Here is a 13054-nt window from a genome sequence, read left to right on the forward strand (position 1 = left end):
GTTAATTTTTCGAGCACTTTGACATAAATGCGATTGAGTTATAAGACACTTTGTGTTTTGTGGCAAGCACTAGCAAGTTGGCAAAGTTTGAGGGTCTGGCACGCCCACACCTTCCGACTAATGCGAAAATCTTCTATAACTTTTAGTCGCCCATGGCTGAAGAGTAACCTGACCACATTTCAAGGCGTTACCATTAAATTTGTCGGAGGAGTTCGATCAGATGCAAGGTGTCCAAACGCCGTCAAAACGCATCTTTCACTCAAAATGGCCGACTTCCTGTGGACCTGCAACAATGGCGTCAAGAGACTTTTTGGTGCGTCCAAGCATGATGAAGACGTTTACCGAATTCCATCAAGCTACGCCAAAATAACCCCAATGCGCAGGTTTTTTTGCAATGTTCTAGGGGCGCTACAGAGCCATTTTGCTCCATCCATGGACAAAAACTCTACCGAAGATGGACGGTTACAGGCTTGATGTCCCTGACAAATTTGGTAATTTTTCGAGCTTTTTGACATATATGCGATTAAAACACCTCATTTTTGCTTTTTAATTTTTAAATAGGTGGCGCTATACATGTAATGACTGGTTATGGTATGGGTTGACATGGCCCCTTAACACAAACATACAAGAACAATTTGGCCCTCCAAGGCCCTACGGTTTTCGGGATATTCGAAGAAAACTGTGTCGCGCCACCTACAGGCCAGTTGGTGTATAATCATATAAATCAATTTATTGCATGCCCCCCGTGAACGGAAATTGCACAAAACTTAACGTGCAATCAGAAGGTGTCATAATGATCCCACACCTCCGATTTTGTGCAGTTTTGACCTTGTCAACTTACAATTCATTTTTTTTACAACACTCCATTTTTGCTTTTTCATTTGTAACTAGGTGGCGCTATACATGAAATAAGTGGTAGTGAAATGGTTGACGTGGCCTCTTACGACAAACATACAAAAAAAATGTGGACCTCCTAGGCCCTACGGTTTTCGACTTATTCACAGAAAACTGAATCGCCCCACCCTCTTTAAAAGGGGTCCAGTCCGACGGGGGTGCAACGGATCTAAACGAAAATCAATGGTTCCACGCTAATCTAGTGGGGCTACATGCCCATCAAATTTCGTGCACACCGGTGTTTCAGTGTCCCTGGACCGCCCGCTGTCGCGCGGCGGTCCTAATTAGTTACATGTTTTGGGCTCATTTACACTAATCGCATGTATCAATTTGCCATAAGAAGCATTTAAAGATCTGTCAGATTTGCCATTGAAGCGCCAAAGTAAATAAGTCGGGGCAGTGTGGTATGATCACCACACAGAAATGATGAAATAATGTTTTTTTTGTTTTGTTTGTATTTTCAAACAATTTTGAGTCACTGTATCTGGCACAAATCCCCCAAAATAGTGTCAGATCTGGCAGATGCTTGTACACAAAGTGCCCCCTCCCCCTTCTGTAAAAGTGGCTGTAATTTGATAAGTAGAATCCCAAATGGCTACAATATTTGGGATTTCTCCATCGTATATGTAAGCCTTTCAACCGGAAAAAAATATTAAAATAAAAGATTTGAGGTGGGAACCCCTGTTTAATTTAAAAACGAGGGTATTTTGCTCTAATGTAAAATTTTAAACTAACAGTTTAGATTTAGTAAAAAATCTGGACTCACTAGGTATATTAAAAATACAAGCCCCACACTAAGAACTCTGTTATGAAAGGTGTACTGACTTTTTGAGATTCAAATCTTTTTATATATTTTCAATACTTTGTATGCCCACCTTCACCCCTATTATTGATGGCGGACTAAATTTCGCATAGAGGGTACCAGTGTGCACAGATTTCTACCATTATGAGACTGTTTCTTTCAGCTGCTCTTTGCAGTCATCAAATGCCATCATGGGGCTTGTCTGTTTATTGTGTGTGCTGCTCATTTACTGAGTATGCAGCTTGTCTCTTCATTAGTTCACTAGAACCCCAGCCTTCACAGTGTCTCCATTGATCAGAGACATGCTCGACCTGTTAGTGCTAGACACTGTTTAAACTATAGGAAGCCCCTGGGAGCAAACACTGTGGTCCGTGGCATGCATGCACAGCTCTCTGCTTTTGCACACTAAATGTGTGGATGAAACCACAGTATCAGCCCAGTACAATGATGCACTGTGGTAAATCTGAAAGACAGAGGGCAGATGAGGTGCTGTACTGATGTATCTCTCTCACATGGCTACCTTCATGCTCTACCATCTTACAGTTATTTTAGTTCATTAGGAACATGGAGTTTAGAGACACTGTTCATTAAGAAAATAAATGAGGTCATTCCAAAGGAATTGTCCATTTCAAAGTGGGTGGAACACAAGGATAGCCCAGCTGGGAGACACCCAATCTGCTGCAGCTCAGACTCCTCCTTCCACACATCTGTTCCCTTTACACAGCAGTCTTGAGACCAAAACCTGGTCCTTATCAGTGATGATGGCCTTTGCAGAGGATTGCTTGAGGTATTAGAGGCTCTATCTATGAGAGGCTAAAGCCATGCCCCCTGCAGGAGCGTTATCAAACTGTACTTAAAGCCCCCAGCCCTCCAGTGTATGATTGCATGGTGTAAGGCTGATGCTGTTCATGTGATTAGCAGAGAGGGAGAAATGAGGAGCTTTGATTTCATCCAGTGTGTAGCCCTGTTCTCCGTATCCATGTGGAGTGTAGAGTGTGCCATTGGCAGGATAAAAAGTACAAGATGACGATTTATCAGAGGTGGCCAGGAGAGGTGAAAGAATACAACTTTTCTCCAGTTCACATTTCTAGAGAAGCTTACATTAAAAAAGAAAACAATTGTCCGAAATACATTTTTTCTACTACTCACAGAAATATTGTTGTAATATTTAATCAGAAGTCTCTCATTTACTCCCCTAGTGGCCAGTCCACCCCCAAATAGACCAATTCCCACAGGGATAAGCGTTTTCATTATACAGGAATAAATCAGCGTTAAGTCCAATACAAGTGGATCTTAATCATCACATTACTGATTAAATGTGGCCAAAAAAACTGCAGCTTCTCTGGCCTACAACAGCCCATTCTAAAAAAGTGTGGACAGTCATGGCCTATATACCCTGCACAAATTGAAATCTTAGTAAGATGAAATATCTTAAATCAAGGCCATATATGCTTGTTTGTCAAAACCAGAATCAAGACAAATGTACTTGTTTTTAGTTTGGCCAGCCTAGTTTTAAGATATATTTTGATATTTTTTTTTCATTTTAAGTGATATATATCCCCCTTTTTCTTGTTTTTGAAAGCTGGATTTTTGCAGTGTAGTTGGTAATGTTTTTTTGTTATTTTAGACAAACAGACTTTGGGCATTTGGGAGGGTTTAGTGTTTGTGCCAATTGAACCTTGGGACAAACACATGCCCCAACTCCTGATACTCTATTCTCTTTAGTCACTGATTCACCAATGAGGATGCAAACTGTAACTGGCTTTGCCCCCTTGAACTCCTTATATTTCTGCAGGCCTTTTGTGATGAGTTGGAGACAATGATCCAGGACCAGATGATGAAGGGGAAGACACCCACCAGTCTGCTGGCACTGCAGCAGATCGCTGACTTCATGACGACCAACGTGCCCACCATGTATCCAGCTGCGCCACAGGGTGGCATGGCTGCCCTCAACATGAGTAAGTTCAACCCTAGTACTTCTGCCCCATCCTGCCCCATTTCAGTGACCATTGCTTCTCCAACTATTGATGTCTCTGTCAATGTAAAACTCCACAAAATCTCCCAGTTCCCTGTGTGAGTGCCACTAGTAAGTATTAAGCCTGGTCAGCATTAATACTTCCACACTGATCCTGCAAATGCTTCGGCGCTGTCCTTCAGTGTGACCTCATAACGGCTCATAACATGTGACTGGATTAGGCCTGGATCATCTCAGGGCAGGGGACTGATGCAGCCCCAGCTCAGTCACATAACAGAAAGAAGGAGTCCTACTATCTGTTTATTAAAAAAAACAACCCTCATTTCTTAACAGGCATCAGCCTGTCATAGAGGTTCTACACAACTACACTAAACTATGATTGCCAGATGTGAGGGAGAGTGAGAGAAACACACAGGTTTTGGGTCAAGAGCAGAATTCATATTTGTTTTGGAGAATTTATATTTGTTTATTTTGCACATACATTTAATGAGAGATTTACAGTAAAGGCAGGGCATGCAATTATAATAATAATAATAATATGAGCCTCTTTGGAAACAAACCTGCAATCATGGTATTATTAATACTTAGTTTTACCATGCAATGTACATGAACATGTTGTTTGTGACGTTGAACGTTGAAACCTACTGTATATATTCTCATGCCTACCCTCACTGCTGCACAGAAACGATTCATTATTCTCTCATTATCTTCTTTACCAGGTCCACAGCAGTAGTCTTTGAATGTTTGGGAAATAGTTTTCATTGATAATATGATTCAACTGCGTGTAATTGTAATTAAAAACTAATCCTGAGTATGACCTTTGTGTATAGGCCTGGGGGGGTGACTCACGTGTGTGTAGGTCTGGGGAAATGACTCATGTGTTTGTCCTGTGTGTGTGTGTGTGTGTGTGTCTTTAGGTCTGGGAATGGTGACTCCAGTGAATGACCTGAGGGGTTCAGACTCCATCGCCTATGAGAAAGGGGAGAAGCTCCTGCGCTGTAAGCTGGCCGCTTTCTACCGGCTGGCTGACCTGTTTGGATGGTCTCAACTCATCTATAACCACCTGACTGTGAGTACCATCAGGAAATCAACCCAAACTTAACCCTCTATATCCCAATAGAATTATAGAACACAGTAGCAAAATCCTACGAAAAACAGAGATTTCCTTCATTTTTTGTTATTCTTTAAACAAACAGTTACAGTTAGAAAACAAAAGAAAAATTACAATTAAAAGTTTGTTTTGTTTGAAAGGGCATAAATTCTTTGTTAATATGATATCAAATATGTATTAGTGACTTCTGAAGATACAAATACAAATCATTACATACACCCTAAAGTTCAAATTCATAAGTTTTGAACCGTACAGCAGATGTAGTTATTATATTTAATATATTCTTAATGTATTTAATTAGTATTTGTTATATATTTTGTCAATGAATGAATAAATATTAAAATAAATATTAAAATATTAACACTACTTAACCATACAGATAACCAACATTTTTGCTAATTTGGTTGAAAACACCTAACTCTATGCCTCTTCAAAAGCATCCTGGTGCAATACATTTGTGGAGGAGGTGAAGGTGTTTGTGAGGATAAACATCCTCATGGGTATCCATCATATACCCTCTTTTCTTGACTACTGTTCATCTGATCCAGCCTTACAAGTGTCCTATGTGGCAGACACCAATGCCATGAAATAAGTATGAGGAGTTATGCAGATACCTACCCTGTTTAAACCCAGGGATAGCAGACTCTGGTAACAAGCTTCAGAAAGTGAGACCATTACAGTTTTTTCCAATCATTTTCACACTTGGTTCAATACCATGTACTCTTTCTCAAAACACTTAACACATCCAGCAGTAGACTAACTAAATGGGATACTTTTACATTGCTTAGATACAAAATGCAGTCAATGACCACTTCCAAAATTCATGGATACCTGTCTCAGTCAATGTTCACCACCAGCAAAATGCTGTGCAACTACAGCATTTTTTTTCAAGATATTTACATACTCTGTTCAAAACAGTTAACTTTAGTTTTTTAACCAGACACAATTAAGATCACTGTAGATGGAAAGATGCTGTATTTTCAGACAAATTAAATTATACACTTGACATAAGACAGATTTTGTTTATACATAAATGTATAAAGTTTACATCTTGATTGGAATTTAGTTTACATCTTTGTTTTGTTTGTTTTGCTTGCAGCCTTGCTACCAACTATACTGCTGTACAGCATTTGCGTTGAAATGTACATACATGTAAAATATAGATGTACTGTAGGTGTCAATGAAGACATTTTCCCACTATTACTGCTGCATATGAAAGTCATGGGCCATCAATGAGACAAAGTGACCCAAAAAGGGAACTAAAACAAACATGTCTATCCAAAGTGATTTACACTATCATCTTTCATTGCCCAGGAATTGAACCCAGGTCAGATACTTGTTAGCCAACAACACTAACCACTGTACCACTTATCACACCTGGCAATCTTGCCACACAAAACTTGTACAAACCAACGAAAAGTTTGTTTTTACAGTTTTTTCCAATCATTTTCACTCGTCTCAAATACCATGTACACATTCCCAAAACACTTAACCCATCGAGCATACCAGTAGACTTTGTGAGGGTAGTAATGGATATAATGTCAGACTACTATAGACTACAGACTGTAATGTCAGACTACCTATACAAACACCACCACTTGTAAGCTGACAACTTTCCATCTTCAATTCCGTCAGTGAGAAACCTACTATGTCCTACTGAAGCTTCCTTACGCTCATCAGGCCTCTCGCTGTTCCTCTCCCCCCATGTCCTCACTTCTCTTTGCTGCCACAGCACCCTCACTCACTTCTCTACCCTCAGATGAGGTGGAACAACTGACATCCTGACACCTAAAAGAAAAAAAACTATCCTATTATTGTAAGCCATGGAAGTCATTATTGTTTCATCCATTTTTATGTCAATTGTTTTATGCCACGACATCAGCTCAATATCCCAGTGTGTACTACATACGGACAAGCTATATCACATCTACTATACATTTTTGTAGTAGTGATGTCCTTTACCTTGGTCCTGATTTCATTGTGATTAGCTTTTCTACAGCATAAAAGCTGTACAAGCTTAAAATTTAACATCACAACATATTACTAGTTGGCTGTCGAATAATCTGCTGAATACCATTTCAATATTCAATGATGACCTTGCTATTGATTGTAGCTACTGTTGTTACCATAAACTTACAGCTCAAAATAAAGGAGGGATTTGAAATACTAGTAGAGATGAAGTTTTTTTCACTATACATGTTATTTATCTTAATCTGATCAGTTTAGTAAGTGATGAGGCTGAGTCAATAGCTGGCTATCAACCAACTCCAGACGAACTCCTCAGACTAACGTTACCTCAGTCAATGTAGATAGCTAGCAAGTTAGCTGGCAAACTGGTCATGGAAATTGAGATGACGATACAAAGACATTTCTTCTGAAGACCAGAAAACAGCCGATTACCCACGTTGTTTATTTGTGCAAATAATAGCTCTCACCCACAGACGTGGTTGCGAAAGTCACAAATTGACCGCCATTTCCACAAGTGAGCTAACGTGAAAATGAGCTTTACTGAACGTCCCTCAAAGACCAATTATTAAATGTTACATATCTCTGCTAATACAAGTGTCATGGGTTTACAATCTATTCAAACATCACTGATCTAGCTATGACTTTTGTCTATGTATACGATGAGGCTGGTGCTATTTGTAAACCAACACTTCTCAGTTGTAAATCCACTGTGGCACTGCGGCCCTTCTCCACCCGAAACTGAATTTCCTCTCTCCGAGTCCATAGCTGCGCTTTCAGATCCTCACTCTGAGTGTCTTTTTCTGCTACCTTGTTGAGCTCTTTAACCCACCGCTCATAGTCTGCCAACTCCATGTTCATGAGAGAGCTCTGCTGAGCATCCTTGTGAAGCTGCTCGAACTCCTGTGCAGTCTGCTGGAGATGCTGCTTCTGTTTGTGCAGCTGACCCTGGAGTTTCTCCATCTCGTTAACTGCAGACAAATGGTCCTTGCCTTCTTGTTCTTGCATGAGCCGTTCTTCCTCCATGTCCTTTGCTCGTGCACACTCAACTTTGAGCATCTCACAAGCTTGAGCCTCCACCTGGCTGACATCATCCTGCAGAGGGTCCAGTCGAATCATCCGGTCATCTCCCTCTGAGGCACACTGCTCATGCTGCTGGATGGCAGTCTGCCCATCATAATCCAGCCTGAGGTGCTTCTAGTCCGCAGCCCTGTGAATACTGTCCATCATCGTACTTGAAATGCTGTCTCGCTCTGCTTTCAAAGCCCCCACCTCTTTGGTCAAAGCAACAACGTCAATTTCTGCTCTTATCCAGCTATTTTTTGGCCTTTACAGCGACAGCTTTAATTTTGTCCATCTTTTCCTCTTTGTCTTTGCTTTCTTTTTCCAGTGTTGCAATTTTCTCACTGTACTCTTTCTTTACTGCCTTAATCCTTTCTTGCTGTTCCACCATTTCAGCTTTTTGTGCATCAATATGTGCCGTCAAAGAATTGTTCAAATAGAATGCCTGGTCGAGCTGAAGTTTCAAATCATTCTCACAACGTTTTGCTTCATAATCTCTGGCTGACAACTTCTCAGATGTTTCGGCAATTTTAGCAAGCAGCTCTTGGTTTTCCACTGTTATTTTCTCGTTAACAGTCTTCATTTCAGACAGATCCCTCTGTAAGGCCTTTATCTCAGACACACCCTCCGGATTTCCCTTAACCAATGTCGCACCACGAATGAGAGTCTTCCGTCACTTTGCCTTGGGCAACTAATCTTAACTGTTCTCGTTGGGTTTCATTCTCCCGTTTCCGTTGTTTCAGTTTTTCAAATTCTACCTCATGAACTCTATCCCTCTCAGCTGCATCTCTTAGTTTTCGTTTTTTCTCTTTAGAGTCTCCTTTAGCTGCTCAAAATCTGACTCACTCATATACTCCATTCTAAACCTGCCCAGCTTTACGATCGTCGGAATTTTAAACAACAGCCCGCAATCGCGCACAACCAGCAATCCAGCCCAGGTGTATATCCACCCTTTTACACAAACCCACTATAATAGAGCTTCCCCGATCTATCTCCAAAACACAGTCCTTCCTATTTCCAATGCCTACTTCTTCAGTGTGTCCACCTGCAATTTGGTTGTCTAAACAACCCCAGCGCGTACGACACACCCAATGAAAAATAACAAACTCTTATAATAAGCACGGCCCAAAACAATAAACAGCGGTAAGCGCTCTTAACCTGCTCAGGGTTTTTTTTCTGCTCAGTAGGCACTTACCTACCTTCACCATCCAGTTACCAACACATGTGCCCAATTTCAGCCGTATGCACAACGCATTTCTCTCGCAACGAGAGCCCACAGCTGCAGTCACCTTCAAACGTGATTTTCCTCCACAGTAACCCAACGAAAACTAAAAAGTTTACCAATTTTCCGCGTGTCTCCCCAATTTAGAATATTCTGCTTGCTGCACCAGCAGTTTTACGCCAGTCTGCAACAAAAGTCAAATGCACGATCAAATCAATTCAATAAAAGTTTTTTAACCACTATTTCCCAATGAGTGGATAAAAAGTTGCCTTACCTTATCCCGAAAACAATCTCGGTCGAGCCCCCATTATGTTACGATCACAGCTCCATGACCGACCATAAAAGGGAGACCACGCAGAATTTATTTAAAAATATATATATATATATATATATATATATATATATGTTATTTATTATGGGTTATAGTTATATATTTTATCTAATAATGATAATGATTGCCAACATGTGGTGAATGTCAGTGTTGTGAATAGAAACAACTAATGTTGTGTGCAGTCAGTTAGATGATATTACAAAACAAACAACGAGGACAATACAGAAACCACGATCCAAAACCAACAACAAATCCAACACTCCAAGCACTCTCTAAGTCCAACGATATCCAACACACAAATCCAACGCTCCAATCCAACGCTCCAATCCAACGCTCCACTCCAACGCTCTCTCCTGACTGCAGACTGATCAGGGCTTTTGTAGCCCAGCCAATCATGGGGTCCACCTGTTTCTAATCACCGTCCGTACACCTGCTGTAGACACAGAGATACAACAGGCATGCAATCTCATGTGGCGGGGCCTAGACCCGCCAGGGTCGTAACAACATATACAGTACATATCTATACCTGAAGCAAAGAGATAGCATACAGATCTGAGACCTGTTATTCATCGTCGTTGGACAAATATGCAACAAGATAACGAATTCTTCTAATACTGAAAATAAACCTCATGTTGTTGATTAAGGTCATATGTATTGAGATGTGGAAGACTTATTCTTCTAATACTGAAAATAAACCTCATGTTCTTGATTTAAGGTCATATGTATTGAGGAAGGTCATATGTATTGAGGTGTGGAACTGTTTTTTTTTTTTATATACATTTGTGAAAGTTTTTTAGTTGGTTTTAAATTGCATATTTTGTCGAATAATGGGGAGTTAAGGTTGTTAAAGAGGTGTGGAACTGTTAATGGTAAGATGTGAATAGGGCCCTCGAGGGAATGAACAATTAGAATTCCCATTTACCTCAATGGTCTTTGAACACTTATGACTTAGGGGCCTTTTTTGATAGCCAAAATGGCTGTTGGAAATGTTTTTTTTTTTTTTATATATTTTTATTTTATTTTATTTGTACACATATACACATAGACACATATAAACACACATGCATATATACACATATACATAAATGCACACAGACACACACACATTTAGACAAACACCTGCACTCATATAAGACCTCAATGGTCTTTGAACACTTATGACTTAGGGGCCTTTTTTGATAGCCAAAATGGCTGTTGGAAATGTTTTTTTTTTTTTTTTTATAATATATTTTTTTATTATTATTTGTACACATAGATACATATAAACACACATGCATATATACACATATACATAAATGCACACAGACACACACACATTTAGACAAACACCTGCACTCATATAAGAACTTTCTATATATTATCAGTGTAGCTATTTTTGCAATGCAAATATTTTATGAAAGGAAACCATGATTCTTCATAAGCTTTTGTGTTATTCTTTAAAGCTGCAGTGAGCCCCTCCAAACCCGAGTGGCTAGCCAAAAGATTAAGCCATTGATTTATAGAGATTTTTTTTCTGTCTTTCCAGTTTATTAAAATACATTTTTTTGCTATGGTGAGAGCGATTTAAAATAAAGGGCTTAACTACTTTATTGGCCTCTAGATTAGACAAGTCACCAAGAAGTACGATAATAGGGCATAGTGGGATATCACAGTTCATTACATCCGATAATATTTTGGTCACTTCTATCCAGAACGTTTTTATATATATACAGTACCTTGCATAAGTATTCACCCCCTTGGATGTTTTACCCTTTTATGGCTTTTATAAATCAGTCATGGTCAATATAAGTTGGCTTTTTGGACAAAAAAATTCACAAAATAGCTCTCTTTAATGTCAAAGTGAAAATATATTTCTACACAGTTATGTAAATTAAATACAAATATGTAATGAAAATAAGTGCTTGCATAAGTATTCACCCCCTTTATCACCCCCTTTGTATAGACTGACCTAATTCAACAGAGGTCCAGCCAATTGGTGCTAGAAGTCTCACAATTTGTGTAATGGGGGTCAGTGTGCAGTGAATGTGTCTCAAGTGATTGTAGTATAACGACACCTGTGTCTAGAAGGTCCATTCACTGGTCAGTATTCAGTAATCAGTATTACTGGCTATTGTTAAACCATTAAGACCCAAGATCACTCTAAGCAACTCAGAGAAAAGGTTGTTGAAAAGTATAAGTCAGGGGAAGGATACAAAAAAATGTCCAAGGCACTTAACATCCCCTGGAATTCTGTTAAATCCATCATCAAGAAATGGATGGATTGTGGCACATGTGTAAATCTGCCTAGATCAGGCCGTCCTCACAAACTGAGGGGCCGTTCAAGAAGGAGACTAGTAAGATAGGCCACCAATAGACCTATGACTACTCTGAAGAAGTTTCAAGCTTCAGCAGTTGAGATTGGAGAAACTCTGCATACCACCACTGTTGCCTTGGTTCTTCACCAATCTAAGCTTTATGGAAGAGAGCCACTGTTGAAAAAAAGGATCGACTACAGTTCGCCAAAAGGCATGTGGAAGTCTCCATGGTCAAGTGGAAGAAGGTTCTGTGGTTTGATGAGACCAAAGTGGAGCATTTTTTCAACAGTGGCTCTCTTCAATGAAGCTTTGATTGGTGAAGAACCAAGGCAACAGTGGTGGTATGCAGAGTCTCTCCCATACCAGCTGCTGAAGCTTTCAGGGGATGTTAAGTGCCTTGGACATTTTTTTGTATCCTTCCCCTGACCTGTACTTTTCAATAACCTTTTCTCTGAGTTTCTTAGGGTGATCTGTGGTCTTCATGTTGTAACAGTAGCCAGGAATACTGATTACTGAATACTGACCAGTGAATAGACCTTCCAGACACAGGTGTCGTTATACTACAATCACTTGAGACACATTTACTGCACACTGATCCCCATATCACTAATTGTGAGACTTCTAGCACCAATTGGCTGGACCTCTGTTGAATTAGGTCAGTCTATATAAAGGGGGTGATAAAGGGGGTGAATACTTATGCAATCACTTATTTTCATTACATATTTGTATTTATTTTACATGACTGTGTAGAAATATATTTTCACTTTGACATTAAAGAGAGCTATTTTGTGAATTTTTTTGTCCAAAAAGCCAACTTATATTGACCATGACTGATTTATAAAAGCCATAAAAGGGTAAAACATCCAAGGGGGTGAATACTTACGCAAGGTACTGTACAGCCCCAAAGAGCATGGAAATAGTCGTCGATCTGATTTGGGCAGTGTAGGCAATTACTGTTTTGACTAAAGCCCATCTGACAGAGTTGCTTCGGATTTACATGGGCCCTGTGCAGGACTTTATATTGGATCAACTTAACCTTAGTATTACATGACACGACAGTGAATGTGTTGTTACATATTTTTTGCCAGTTGAGGTCTCTAGGCAAATTCTTTATGTCCTTAGACCATTTATGTATGGGAATTGCCCAGGCGTCCTCATTAGTTGATAGCAGTTTATACATTTGTGAAAGTTTTTTTGTTGGTTTTAAATTGCATATTTTGTCGAATAATGGGGAGTTAAGGTTGTTAAAGAGGTGTGGAACTGTTAATGGTAAGATGTGAATAGGGCCCTCGAGGGAATTAACAAATAGAATTCCCATTTACCTCAATGGTCTTTGAACACTTATGACTTAGGGGCCTTTTTTGATAGCCAAAATGGCTGTTGGACCTGTATCCCTAC

The 13054-nt window shown here is 39.7% G+C and overlaps 1 protein-coding gene across 11 annotated transcripts in view; it reads left to right on the forward strand.

Annotated features, from left to right (window-relative positions):
• The window catches only part of add1 (adducin 1 (alpha)), a 47766-nt gene that overhangs the window by 15327 nt on the left and 19385 nt on the right, over window positions 1–13054 (forward strand). For all 11 annotated transcript variants that reach the window (XM_080847018.1, XM_080847014.1, XM_080847017.1 and 8 more), the window contains 2 exons: window positions 3492–3654; window positions 4589–4740. In XM_080847018.1, coding sequence (XP_080703144.1) covers window positions 3492–3654; window positions 4589–4740 — 315 coding nt within the window. The remainder of the gene's footprint in view (window positions 1–3491; window positions 3655–4588; window positions 4741–13054) is intronic.

Source organism: Sprattus sprattus (genome assembly GCF_963457725.1).
Source record: "Sprattus sprattus genome assembly, chromosome: 11".
Taxonomy (NCBI): Eukaryota; Metazoa; Chordata; class Actinopteri; order Clupeiformes; family Clupeidae; genus Sprattus; species Sprattus sprattus.